This window comes from Meleagris gallopavo, chromosome 25, assembly GCF_905368555.1.
Source record: "Meleagris gallopavo chromosome 25, MGAL_WU_HG_1.1, whole genome shotgun sequence".
NCBI lineage: Eukaryota > Metazoa > Chordata > Aves > Galliformes > Phasianidae > Meleagris > Meleagris gallopavo.
The window spans coordinates 595,421-609,539 of NC_139428.1; the positions used below are offsets into that span (position 1 = coordinate 595,421).

At 55.3% G+C, this 14,119-nt stretch overlaps 1 protein-coding gene across 2 annotated transcripts; it reads right to left on the minus strand.

Moving 5' to 3' along the window:
- Positions 1 to 209: 209 nt before the first annotated feature.
- LOC104914271 (cAMP-dependent protein kinase inhibitor beta-like) lies at positions 210 to 8,627 on the minus strand. 2 transcript variants are annotated; one of them, XM_085208601.1, is made up of 5 exons: positions 8,240 to 8,626; positions 3,186 to 3,272; positions 2,104 to 2,195; positions 1,741 to 1,892; positions 210 to 1,664 (listed from the first exon to the last, which is right to left on the minus strand). In XM_085208601.1, exons 4-5 carry the CDS (start codon positions 1,883 to 1,885, stop codon positions 1,582 to 1,584), a joined length of 228 nt encoding a protein of 75 aa, XP_085064727.1. In that variant the 5' UTR covers positions 1,886 to 1,892; positions 2,104 to 2,195; positions 3,186 to 3,272; positions 8,240 to 8,626; the 3' UTR covers positions 210 to 1,581. The 2 variants fall into 2 exon arrangements, with proteins under 2 accessions (XP_085064727.1, XP_085064728.1); XM_085208602.1 differs by lacking the exon at positions 3,186 to 3,272 and having other exon boundaries at positions 8,240 to 8,627.
- Between the last annotated feature and the right edge of the window lie 5,492 nt (positions 8,628 to 14,119).

Sequence of the window (14,119 nt, forward strand, 5' to 3'; positions counted from 1 at the left end):
TCAGGGTCAAAGTGATCATGCCTGGGTGACACTCAGGGACACTTTGTCTCTCTTTCCATCCCCAAGGTATCACTGCATGCACCCAAAAATAGCCAGGGGCTCAAGTTCAGCCTCCTCCCCATGGCCTTGGAGGGGCTGCGAGTGAGAGCCCCTGTCCCTTGGGCGGGACAGCCACCAGTCCCCGTGGGGACAGAGTACGGAGCACTGTGTCACAGGGAAACACACACAGTTTATTATCCAACCATGGCCCTGGGAGTCACCCAGCTGCACCCCAGAGCGCACAGTGCTCCTTGAATACACCCTCCAGGTGCCACAGGCTGGGGACAGGCCTGGAGGGTTCACCTGTCTCTGCTCCTTCCAGAGCCATCCTTGGGCATCAGAGTCCCAAATGTGCACGGCCCTGGGGCTCCCAGCATCCCCCTGGAGCAGCAGGGCTATGGGACATGGATGTGCACGCACATGGACACACACACAGACGTATGTGCACAGGGACAGCCATCCACAGGAGAACCTATGCACGTGGGCACCCACACACGTGAACACTCACATACATGGACAAGCATGCACATGGGTATTACTGCACACCGGCATCCATGCACACAGACACCCATGTGCACAGGCATCCACACACATGGACACAAACACCCACCCACAGCAGCACCCACACAAAAAGACCCCCACAAACACAGACACTGACACGCAGAGGCACACATGCACACGGAGGCCCATGCACATGGGTTATTGCACACTGCCACTCACACACACAGACACCCACCCACCCCAGCAGCACTCACTCCCACACGTGCCTGTGCCCACTGTCACACACTGTGGCTCTCAGTGCCACCCATCCCACACAGCTCTCCCCTCCCCCAGCACTGAGCAGAGCAGGGTGGCCCTTAGGACTCCATTCATCGGTCCCACAGCAAGAGCTATGGGTGACCACTAGGTTACCACCTGGGGACAGGAACAGATATGAGCACTGTGCCCTCCTCCAGCCCCCCACCTGCTCACCCCTGCCATGCTCTGGAGCTGGGCCACGTGTTTTGTCCCCAGCAGTAAGTCCCAACCCAGTAGGCAGCAGAGCTGTGAGTGGCAGAGATGTCACTGTCCCCAAGGATGGCTTTGCAATATGATCCCAGCTGAGCTCCCTGCTCCCCTGATGCAAGGAGCACTCTGGAGCAACACTTGGTGAGTGCTGGCTGCTGCTGGGAGGCTCTCCTCCCCAACCCATCGATGATGCTTCCTCCAAAAAAAAAAAAAAAAAAAAAAAGATCTTGGATCACCCACTGGAAAAAGGACAGGACACGGACGTGGTACCCAAAACATCACAGTGAACAACACTCAGACCCCCTGGGCTGCTCATGGCATAGCCCCCCCGACCGCTCACTTCTGGAAGAAAAGTGTCCTCCTGTGGGGTGAATGTCCCCATCCTTGCCCTGTGTGGGAATGAAATGTCCCTTTGTCCCCACAGGTCCCCACGTGGCTCCTCTCCTGCAGGCGATGCTCTCGCTGCATGGCACGAGGGCAGCGATGCGGATGCTCCACAGCGTCCTCACCCCACTGCTCAGTCCCCCAGCAGGGTTAGGACGTGTCCTTCAGCTCCGGGCTTTGGGGCTGCGGTGGGGGAACTTCTGCAGAAGGCGACTGCATCTCCTGGGAGCTGCCTGTGGTGCGAGGAGGGCGGTGAGCAGCCATGATACCACTCCCATGTGCCACCCCCATGTGCAACCCAGCACCCACCTGCACTCAGGGACATCTCGGCCAGCTTGAGGGGCAGGTCAGAGGGGCTGACGCCTGCCGGTGAGCCCAGGATGTCAGGTAGGGCATTGCGGCGTCCAGTCCTCCCTGAGGATGCGAAGTCCAGCACCGGCTCCACCTCGGTCATGCTAACCCTGATGAGATATGGTCCCCCCCCATCAGTGGAGTTGATGGAGACCTAACCACAGTGCAAACCTTGCCCAAGTGTTCTACCATCCCCATGGGTCTCCCCCATCCCCAGCACAAAGTTCAGCATAGGAGCCCCTCCTCATGTTTGCAGTATCACAGGAAAAAGGAATGCTCTGCGACCCTCTGCCCCACCACCAAGCCCTCCAGCATCCTTACCGGGCGCCCTCCAGCCTGGCCTGGCTGAGTCTCCCCACTGCCCTGGGTGCTGCTCACAGGGGGCTGTGGGCTTGGAGCCCCCCAGCTCTGGCCTGGGGGAGGAAGAGCAGAGGGTGAGCTTGAGTCCATGGCTGCAGTGCCAGTGGGGTGCAAAGGGGGGTGGAGAGGTCTCCAGGGGGTTAGAGAGATGTGGAGTGCAGCACCCAGCACCCTCCTGCAGTGCGTCTATGAGTGACTAAAGCAAAGTTGTGAAGGGCAGGGGGGGGTCTTGTACTTGGTGCAGGAAGGAGAATGGGATGGGGGTGAGGGAAGGATGGATGGAGGAATGAATGGAAGGATGGAGGGACGGACAGAGGGATGGAAGGAGTGATGAATGGAAGGAGCAATGAATGGAGGGATGGAGGGATGGAAAGAGAAAGGGGATGGAGAGATGGAGAACCAAGATGGGAATGGAAGGAGAAATGAAGAGATGGAGGAATGGAGAACAAAGATGGGATGGAGGGATGGATGGAGAGATGGACAACCAGGATCGAGATGGAAAGAGGGATGAAGGGTTGGAGGGATGAAGAACCAAAATGTGAACATGGAGGTGGGACAGTAAGGGAGGCCAAGAGGAAAGAGCAGGGTTGGCTGCTTTGCCGGGAGACAAAGATGTGGCGTTCTCAGCCTGGCCACACATAAAATGAACCCCAAAACGTTCCTTGGAGAGGGACTTGTGCTGCAGGCAGCTCTCTGGACTCCGTGGAGGTGGCAGGCAGTGGCATGTCATCTCAGCCAGCCCTGAGCCCATCGCTGCCAGGTCCCTCTCAGCACTGATGGATATCCTGGACTTTTGCACCAGGGTTCCTGCAAGCTGGAAGCTTTGTGGTGGGTTTAGGGATGGCACAGACAGTACTGAGGACAGTCTGTGACCTTCCAGGCATGGTTCACCGTCCTGCAGCCTCTACATTGGCCTGCATTCCCCTTCGGTGTTGCTCTGCGGGTTGTATTCAGGACTTCCCTTCCTACTTACTGGCGTGGTGCTGAGTGATGCCCAGGAGCCCTGCCCGTGTCCCCAGCCCTTCTGCCCCAGCAAAACTCACCGGAGTCCTCCTCAGATCCGCCTGTGGGCAGACAGTGAGCCACGGTCCCCTCAGCCACAGGAGCAGCAGGAGTGACACTGGCTGAGGCTGCGGGCGAGGAGGTGAATGATTAACCAGGCTGTGAGTCACGGGGCAGGATCTGGCCCTGCACTGCCTTGGGGCTGGATGAGGAACCCCCGAGCTGGCTCTGAGTCCCATGGTGGTGTCCTCTGGCACACGCGTGTGCAGAAATGGTGCACTTTGGCACATGTCTGCATGCACAGCACCTTCTGGCACACGTGTGTGCATGCACGGTGCCTCATGGAACATGCGTTTGTGCGTTTGCATGCATGGTGCGCTCAGGCACACATGTGCGTGTGTCACCTGCAGCTTTCAGCATCTCTTACCCCACAGCACACATCTGAGTGCACCTCTTTCACATCGCATCGCAGCTCTGCCTGCCTGGTGGGAGCAGCCAGCCCAACAGCGCCATGCTCCGGCCCCAGCACACGGCTGCAGCGTCCCTGATGTTGGTGCTGGAGCATCCTGGCAGTGCAGGAGCAGCACTTTGTCACCCTGGCAACCATATGGGAGCAGGGCCTGGCTGCTCATGCCTCGGCCAGCGTGATGTGTGAGCACAGGAGCGTGCACAAAGCATGCATCAACTGATGCACGCACACACGTGCATGCAAACATACACGTGTGTGATCACATGCACACAGAGATGCTTGTGTACGTATGCAGACTGCATGCACGCACACACAGATGAGTGCACACACACACACACACACACACACACACATAGCCTCTTTCCCTCTGTGTCTGCACAGCTGGGCACAACCCAGTCAGACAGCAGCCTGCAGGGCTGGATCAAAGCTGCCTTCCCGGCAGCCCCAGCGGCTTCAGTGCTGCTGTTGAATTGTGCAGCAACATCCCTTAGGACCAGGCTGGGTCCTTCCCATCTCTGGGCCATGTCTGTTGCAGGAACAAGGTCCAAGGTGCAGCTGCCCGCCCCATGCCCAACTTACTGCCCTGCAGGCAGCGAATTAACAGCGGTGTTGAGCAAATAATGTTGCATAAACTCCAATCTCCACCCTGTGGTGGGGATTTCCCCTCCAAGCAGGGCCATTTCCGTGAGGCTTAGCATGGCCTCTCTTTCAGAAGGAGTCACATGGAAGGTCCTGGGGCTGCTGTAATGCCCTTAATGGGATAGAGGAGAGTGGTGCAGAAATAGGTCTTAATCCCTGTAAGAGATGGGCTGCAATTGGAGATGCTTGGATGGGGTGGAGGGAAGACACAGCATGGGGACATGGCTCTCACGCAGGTTTTCCCTTGCTGGATTTTGAAAGAGAAGAGCATAATGAAGGCAGCAGTTTCCATTCATGCTACTTAAGTTCCCAACTTACGTAAATATCTCCTGAAACCCATTTTGGGCTTGAGCTGGAGGAGACACGGCAGTCTTGGCCCTTAAGAGGGATTTGTTCAATCACAGGTGTAAGAATTTCCCTTTTTAACCTCCAAGTGGCTAATGGAAGGTGGGCTTGGGCCACTGAGGGTTCTGGGTTGGGTTGTGTTGGGTTGAGTTGTGCTGTGTTGGGTTGGATTGGGTTGATTAGTGTTCACCCTTTTGATGGTGTTTCCTCACACTCTAATGGAAAACGATCAATGCTGTGTCCTCCAATAAAGGCTGGAAATACTGCAGTCTCCAAAAACCCACCCACAACCCCACAGCACTGAGACTATTAGGAGATGATGAGCACAATTAAAAAGGGGAAGTGCTCGTGAAGTGTAACGCTGAATACAAATGAGTGCTGTGAGCTGGGGAACAAAGAACTGCCCCATATCAGATAAGAATGAGAGCCTTGGGCAAGAAAACCAGCATCCAGGAAGACCCAACGGGGCTGATTTAAACAGAGACCAAACCCACTGAGATGCATTTGAAGCCTGGAGCAGCAGATGGTCATAATTAAACACTGATGTGGAGATCTCCCACACAGACAGCAGGTTGGCCCCAGTGTTTTTGGGTGGGGATCTAGTGCTGCTCCAAGGCACAGAGTAATGGCCATGGGATTTACTGTGGGATCCCCTCAAATTGATGTCCAGTCCCAAAAGGTCTCAGCCTCCAGCCCACGGCTCTGTCACCTCAATGCAAATGTGTGTTCCCATTGTCACCAAGCAGTGGATTTGCTTGTTAGCCTAATGGCCTTACACAGTAATTCCTGTCCCCCTGTAAGCCCTTGTCATCACATCCAGCCCAGAGATGGGTACAGGTGATCTCTGCTGAGATCATGGGATGTGGTCTCGCGGAGGAGCAAGCAGCGTTGCTGCTCCATGCTAGGATTGCTGCTCAGGGCTGACAGCGGAGCTCGCCTGCAGTTATTGCCCTCATTAAACCAGGAAAAATCCAACCTGAGTCTCTCCAGACAGGATTCCAGGCTGTTTGCATAAACTGTCACTTTTGCTTATAATGCTGAAAACACAAATCAGAGCAAGTCCTGCTCGAGGGTAACAGCGCGACTGGCTCATGCACCCGCTGACATCCAAACTCAGAGCTTCCCTGAGCATCTGAAGGGCAAACCCAACTGCTGCCAATGTGAACCTGATGCATGCATGAGGCAGAGGTGTCCCCCGACCTGCAGACCCCGATGTGCCCATGTCTGTGCTTTGCATTATGGGGCAGCATAGCATCCCAAAAGGCACCGATGGCAGAAAATCCCTACAGGGCTGGGCTGGACCATGCTGAGGTGGGAAAGATGAGCCCGGCCTATACCCCACCAGTTATGACCTCTAATTGCTGCCCACAGGATGTGTCCAGAGGAAGATGGAGTGTGAGGACAGGAATTTCTCCCTGTAACTTCCCCCTTCTGCCACGTTGCAGTTGTAAAGAAGGTGATCTAATGGGAGGTAATTACAATGATTGAGCCCTTGGTAATACAGCTCCCACTGTAACCTTCAGTTAGCTGCTCTGACGACAGCACAAACTATAATTTTACATAATAATTGTGTCACCCACACCTAAATCGGTTTCATTCTCTAGCAGCTCCAGGCTCCCTTTACACACAGCTCTCCAGCAGCCCCTCATACTGGAGCTGATGGACCTGATCTGTGGAAATGCTTATGAGTTCCTACATGGATGTACCACATCCATGAGGGAACCTCCTGCCTCCATCCCACAGCAATACAAAGAGCTCCCGGCCCCACAGGGACCCCTTCCTTCTGCCCCAAGGGGTGGCGAATACAAAGACAGATGCTGGGGACAGCAGCTTCCCAGGGAGCCCTAACACTAACACTAACTCCAATCCTAAACCTAACGCTAAACACAACAAATCCTAACCTGAATCCCAGCTCCAACCCAAACCCAGCTCCAACTCCAACTCTAACCCTAACCCCAACCTTAAGCCCAGCCCTAACTTTAACCCCAATCCTAATCATAACCCTAACTCTAACCCCAATCCTAGCCCTAGCCCTAACTCTAAACCCAACTCTAACCCTAACCACAACCTTAACCCCAAACCCAAATCAACCCCAACCCTTACCCTAACACCAGTCCTAACCTTAACCCTAAATCTAACTCTAACCCTACCCCCAACCATGACCCCAACCCAACCCCACACTTACCCTAACCCTCAACTCTAACCTTAACCCCCAACTCTAACCCCAACCCTAGCTTTAATCCTAACCCTAACCCCGATCCCACAGCCATGTCCACTGATGCTGGCAGCCAGTAGATTCTCCTTCCCCATGCGACTGCCCCATTAAAGGAGATGGAAACCACCTCTATGTCCCATGCATCCCACTTCCAGGGCAAAAGACTGAAGTGGCTTCCCAAGGGTGGGAATTTGGAGAGAGGTGTTGTGTAGAACTGGGAGCATCTCTGGGATTCCCCATTGCAGCTGGCAGGAATGGGATTGAAAGCTGAGGAGGGAGGAGATCTGGGATCAAAGCATGGTTTGGAATCCCCAGAACTGTGCAGTCCATGGGGATGGAGCAGCCGTGCCTTGGCTGAGCACGAGCCATCTGTTGGAGCCAAGGACAGAGCGGGTCTTGGACCTGTCCTTGTCCTGGTGGCACCACGGGGCATCCTTTGGGGTGTGTGGGGCAGCACCAAGGTCAGGCACCCTGCAGCCCTAAGCACCCCATCCTGCAGCCACAGACAGCAGGACATTGGACTCCTGCAGCAGGGGACGTGCTGCCACCAGTCCTCTGAGCATCCCCACATTCCAGCCTCCTCCTGTCCCCCTGCATGACAGCAAGGGATGTGATGTCACGCAGTGGGCAGCCCCAAGGTCACAGGCTGTGGGTACTGGGGGAAGCACGGGACAGCTGAAACAGCCACCCGGCCCCTGCCACACCCTCGGTGGCACTGCCACCCAGCCAAGGGACAGCAGCCAGCTCTGGGGGCCAAAAGGACCTGATCCAAGCATTGGCGGGGGCAACCTGCCAAAGTGCTGCCCTGAAGGCAGTGAGGAGGTGTTGTCCCTGGGGAAACCCTCTGGTCCCAAGAGGTTTCCTCCATGCCCAGGAGATGAGCATGTGTCCTGCACAGAGCCATACTCAGACCTGTGCCCACTCTCCCAGGGCTCCTGCTGCCTGCAGCCCCCCCAACTCCCCACTCCCCAAAACAATGTAGTCCCAAAATAGCCCATTCCCCTGGCCCCGATGGAGGTCAGTGAGCATGACTTCGGGGCTGTGGGGACCCACGGGACTGGAGGAAGAGGACGTGAAGATGGGGCAGGGTGATGGGAATGGTGGTTACCCCAGGATCTACCAAGGAGAGGAGCTGGGATGGGACAGAGGAGCTTCCCTGAACACTGCTTGTTATGTGATCACTGCTCACCCTGAGCTACCCTGGAGCCAGCAGCCTCCAGACAGACACCACCAGACCCCTGCGAGACACTTCCAAACCATCGGGATGCACCCCGGAGCCCTCCTCAGCACCACCACCCGCTGCAAACTTTCATCCCCACAGCACCGCCGTGCCCTCGGCACCGCACCTTTATCCTTATTGCGCTGCTACGGACCAGCACCGGGGTGGGCTCGGGGCCTCCTGCCACCACCGGCCATCGGCTGCTCACCTGGGCTGCGCGGTTGTGTCGATGTCGGTGTGGGTATGGATGGGGATGGTGGTACCGATGGCGGTGCCGCCCCGGGTGCTGATGTCGCCGTTGATCCCAACACGGACGGGCGATGCCACTGTTGATCCAGGTACCGGTGTCGGTGCCCAACCCGGTGCCGATGTCCGCGCTGATGTCAAGAGCGATGCCGATGCTGGTGCCGACAGCGGCGTGGATCGCGGTGCCGGTGCCGGTATCAGAACCGCTGTGGGTACCGCTGCCGGCGGTTCAGGACGGGCCGGACCCGGCTCCCAGGCTGCGAGCAGCCCCCGGGGCAGCCCGGAGCCGCCCGCACAATGCCCGCTCCCGCCGCCTCCTCCCGCACGGCCCACGCGCGGCGCGGGGGAAGCGCCCGCACCCGGCCCCCTCCCTCCCCGCCCCGCCCTCCCGTCCCCCCCTCCCACCGCTCCCCCCCGGCTAACGGGATCCCACCGGCACCCCCCAGCCCCCGCGTAGCCTCAGCGGTGGAGTTGAGGACCCTCGATGCGGTGCCTCCCCGCATCCCCCCCTTGCCCCCCCCCCGGATTGGTCCCGCACTTGGTTGCTGCCCGCCGAGGATCAGCGCATCCTCCCGTGCCCCCCCGCCCCAGGAGGGGTCTGGTCCCTGCCTGGCCGCGAGCATCACGCGTGATGGTGGAGCGGAGAGGCAGAGAGGGCGTGAATTGAAAGAAATGGGATGTGCAAGCAGCAGGGCGCAGAGGGTGCGCACTGGGGATGCTTCCCCCACAACCACCAAGGCACGTTTTTAGGTGCCTGACGATGCTGGGGTTGAGCAGGGACACCCAACCCTGCAACCCAGGCGACGAGGGAGCCTTGGCTAGCACTATTTATAGCTGCTCACGCTCCGCTTTCTCCTTGACTGTCTTCCCTCTCAGCTGTCTAACGCCGGGTAGCAGCAGGAGGTGTTGCCATCCTGGCACCTGCTGGGATGTGGCACTGGGAGAGGGGGGCAGCTGCCCCCCACTGAGAACCATTTGGGGGAATGGTGCTGGGATGGGGGGGATAGGAAGGATGAAGTGGATAGGAAGGATCTCCGTGTATCTCCTGTCTCCAAGGTGGAGATGGAGAAGGGTCTGGGCCAGCAAGGTGTGGGTTGGTTTTCCTGCAGCTCCTACCTGGGCTAAAAGCCACCTCTTAGGGAGAACAGTGCTTTCCTATTCCTCTTTGATCCAATGCATAATTCCCAGCCTGGTTCAGGACCCGATTTCTTGCTGGGGACGTAGGTAGCATGGAGGAAATCTTACTCCTGAGCTGAGTGCCTGGGCTGTCAGTCCCTCTGTTAGGTGGTATTTTGGGACACAGCTTTGTGGACCTGCAGGTCTCTTGGTTCTTGGTCCCTGTCCATGGACAAGGTCCATGGGACTGGCCTGGTGCATCCCTTTGGACATGTGAAAAGGGCTCAGAGCAGCAAAAGTGGACTGAGGTGATACTGGATCAGGCCGGGGAGATGCTGTCATGTGCTGGGGAGATGCTTGGATGTACTGGAAGATGATGGGACGGACATGATGGGATTCACCCAGTTTGGCTCCAATTATGTCTGAACGAGTGCAAAAAGGCAGAGTGTTGTTTGTGCTCCAGTAACTTCCAGTAACTGGAAGCTGCTGTGTTACAAACCAGCCAAAAAGAGCAAAATTGCTGAGTGTGGGGATAGTGAGTGGGGATAGCAAGTGGCCATCGCCTTGTGCCTCCAGTGCAGGACATGGGGCTGCCTCCTCCTTTTCCCCCTCCTCCTCTTCCTGCAGTGGCAGGGATTTGTGCAAAGCTCCCAGCACCCGGCTTGGGCTTTTTTTATCCCTGGCTGCTCTTCCATTGACATTCCTAGCTGTGCCACCGGCTTCAGCGCTGCTCGCTAACCCCTTTTACAGGCAGCTAAATATAGCCCAGGCAGCCAAGGAAAATCTGCTCAGCTGGGCACGTGGGGCTGAACAGCACTGCTGCAGCCTCGCACGGTGCTGGGAGGGCACGGGGTGGTGGCACCTTGTCCCCCATCCCCATCCATGGTGAGCACCATGGCACTGCTTGTTTGGATGCACTCCGTGTATTTCACTTTGTGCTTACATCATGCGTAGCTTTCCATGGGCTTCTGCACACCTGCACTGTCCTGGTGGGGACACCGTGATGGCACTGCGGGACACCCCGTCACACTTGGGATAGACCTATATGATGATGCATGGTGTCCCACGTGGTGGGGTGGGAAATGCACATGAAGAGCTGGGGAGATTTGTTCCTGATTTAGGAAGTGTTGCATCCCTGCGAAGCAATGCAGAGGGCTCAGATCCAGAGCTGGGGTGAGCTGGGGGTGGCAGGTGCTGAAAATCACAGAATCTTAGAATCATAAAGGTTGGAAAAGGTCTCTAAGATCATGTTGTCCAACCCCAACCCATCCCCACCATGCCCCCTGACCACATCTCACAGTGCCACGTCTCCATGGATCTTGGATACCTCCAGAGATGGTGACCCCACCACCTCCCTGGGCAGCCTGTGCCAATGCCCAACCTTTCTTTCTGAGAAGAAATTTTTTCCTAATACCCAACCTGATCAATCCAAAATGTTTCCAAATGGATTTATGGCTCCAAGAAAAGAGCTGTGTCCTCCAGTTGGGTTGACCATGGGCACCTTCAGGTCATGCCCTCACCCCTCTTCTTGCTTCCCCAACTCCCTGCCCCTGCACCCCTGTGGAATTGGATCCTGGTGGCTTGGGGATGAAGTTTAGCTGATCACAGAGCTTAATCCTCCAAAATTTTCCACCTTGTGGGAGGCCCAGCAGTTACTGTGACAGTGCAGAAGCTCCTGTGTGACGCTCCAATCCATCACCAGCTCCGCATCTGGCCACTATAATGAGGAAGACAAACAGCATCCATCCTGACTTGGCAGGGAAATGGGAAGGCAGCTGGGAGCCCTGCCTGCAAGCACAGCTACATCAAGCCTCAAGGGCAGAGGGTGGCCAGAAATCCTTGGTCCTTCACTTTTCTGGATGTGGGTAAAAGATCCCAATCCAGTGGATGTTGAGCAATTGGTGGTGGCCAATGGCATTTCTTAACTCCAGCTGAACTGTCATGCCATGGTCAAAAAAAGTGACAGAGATGGAGCTCAAGTGCAGAAGGTTTTGCCTTCAAGGTGGCATTGGCCATCCTGAAAGTCACCCTGATGAACACTGTAAGCCACCCAACCCTGCCTTATTTTTTCCACTGATTTGGAATGCCAGCTCCTGTGATGCTGCTGTCCGTAATTAAAAGCTATGCAATCGCCTGTCGCTGGTCGCCCTGTGTCTGCTCATTACAGAGGAGCTTAGCTTAAAACTAATTCCCCAACTCAAAGGCAAGGGGGAAGGGAGATGCTTTAATCTCGAGACTTCTGTATTTGTCCTTCCCATCATCTCCCATTGGAAGCACAGCGTGAGGCTGCGAGGGTCCCGGGTGCCCCAAAGCCTCATCCAGGAGTGGGGCCAGGAGCATCACAGCCATCTCCTCCCAGATGCCTCATGCCTGCGCTGAGCAATGCTCTGATTTTGCTGGTTTTCCAAATACAGACTCAATTATAAATTATTATTAATTACTGTAATGTAGATTTATCCGTGAATGGCATCGCTTGTGCTCAGCAGGAACCCTTCTGGCTGCGCCCACGGCTAAGCTGGTATTGTCTCACATACTGGCACATGAGATCGTTTGTTTTCCACCCGCTCCCCAGCGGGATGACAACCCTGAAACAGCCTGGTCCCTCCATTGCCACTCAGGTGCCACCTCCAGCCCTAAAATCCCCCCATAGAGGTGGAAAATCTCCCCAGCGGGGAGGACAGATTTCGTTTTGTTTGTGGCCGGGCTGCCCCCAGCGCTCCTGCGGTGGGAAGGGACGGTGGCACGGAGCATCCCATGCACTCTCAGCAGCACCCCTTGTCTGCTGGGACATAATGCCAGCGTGCCCCTTGGTGCCTAGGGAATGCCACTGCCCTGCCAGGACCTGGTCCTGCTGGTGGAGATGCGGCAAGATGGGAACAATAGGGGATGAGTGGTGGTGGCGGTGCTGTGACTCTCATCCCTCCGGTCCGGGAGTGCGAGGGGTGACGGTGACATGAGGACGTCACCTGGGTAACGTCAGAGCCGAGCAGCCCGTCTCACTGCAGCACTGCCATCTGCTGGGACAGCGTCAGGGGACGCGGGTGGGATTTCTGCTGCTGGCCGGGCAGCAGGGAATCGGGGGAGCTTCGTCTGTGGGCAGCAAATGGGGACTGAAGAGATATTGGGACAGGCTGGGGAGATGCTACGAGGTCCCTGGGGCGCCCCTGTGATGTCCCTGGGGTGACCTCTGGATGTGTCTTTGAAGTCCCTGGGGTGTCCTTTGAATCTACCTGAGGTGTCCCTGGGATGTCCCTTAGATGTCCCCCACTGCTCCAGGTGCCCCAGCTCTGCCAGGCTCTCTCACCCTGCCCCCACCCTCCTCTCAGATCACGGCCCCTTTTGCAAAGATGTTATCCTGAGAATTAAATTGCATCCTGCAGTGATTTCAAAGGGAACAGCTCCTGCATCTTGTGATCAGGCAGGATCTGCCAGGGACACGGAGGAGGATGCACCCTGGGGATAGGATTTGGGGCCAAACCCAAACTCCCATTGGCAGCTCTGCAAGGGCACACCTCAACCCACTGATAAAATTCACAGCTCTTCCTCCTCCTAAAGCCACACACTGGGGAAGCCCCTGCTTTCCACAGCAGCAGCCCCAGGGACAGCAGTGGAACTCAACTCAGAGCTTCCAGAACCTTACAAGCTGTTAGACACGGGCACAGTGCTCCTAGAGAGGCTGTTGGTGTCCTGTGCCCGTGTTTGAGGCATTTGGGCAGCACTCCGAATGATGTGCTTTAAGGTGGGGTAGTAGAACCACTGGCAGACTGTAGGTCCCTTCACATCAGAGCTGTTACTCCGTTCTGTTCCATTCCATTCCATTCCGTTCCGTTCCATTCCATTCCATTCCATTTCATTCCATTCCATTCCATTCTATTCTATTTTATTCTAGCCTAGCCTAGCCTAGCCTACTCTACTCTACTCCATTCCACTTCACATCTTCACATCTTCACATCTTCACATCTTCACATCTTCACATCTCCATCTCCTTCCCTTCCCTTCCCTTCCCTTCCCTTCCCTTCCCTTCCCTTCCCTTCCCTTCCCTTCCCTTCCCTTCCCTTCCCTTCCCTTCCCTTCCCTTCCCTTCCCTCCCATTTTCTTTCTTTTTTTTTCTTTTTCTTTCATTCCTTTTCCTTTTCTCTTTCTTTTTTTCTCTTCCTCTTCCATTTTTGTTTTTTTAATTTTTTTTTCTTTTTCCTTTTTCCTTTTTTCTTTCTTTTCTCTTTCTCTTTATCTTTTTCTTTCATTCCTTTTCTTTCATTTTTTCTTTTTCTTTTTCTTTTCCTTTTTCTTTTCCTTTTTCTTTTTTTCATTTTTTCCTTTTTCTTTTTCTTTTCTTTTTCTTTTCTTTTTCTTTTTCTTTTTCTTTTTCTTTTTTCTTTTTCTTTTTCTTTTTTCTTTTTCTTTTTCTTTTTCTTTTTTCTTTTTCTTTTTCTTTTTCTTTTTCTTTTTCTTTTTCTTTTTCCTTTTCTTTTCCTTTTTCTTTTCTTTTCACTTTTCTTTCTCTTTTCCTTTTTCTTTCTCTTTCTTTTCCTTTTTTTTCTTTCTCTCTCTCCTTTTTTTCCTCTTTCTTTTTCTTCTCCTTTTCTTTTTCTCTTCCTCTTCCCTTCCCTATTCCAGCCTTTCCCTCCCATTCTCACACCCAGCACCGCCACCCCCCCACCGTCCCTCCCCGCACCCCCAGCCCCGCAGATCCTCCCCCCCCCCCGGCCCCGCCCCGCTCAGCCCC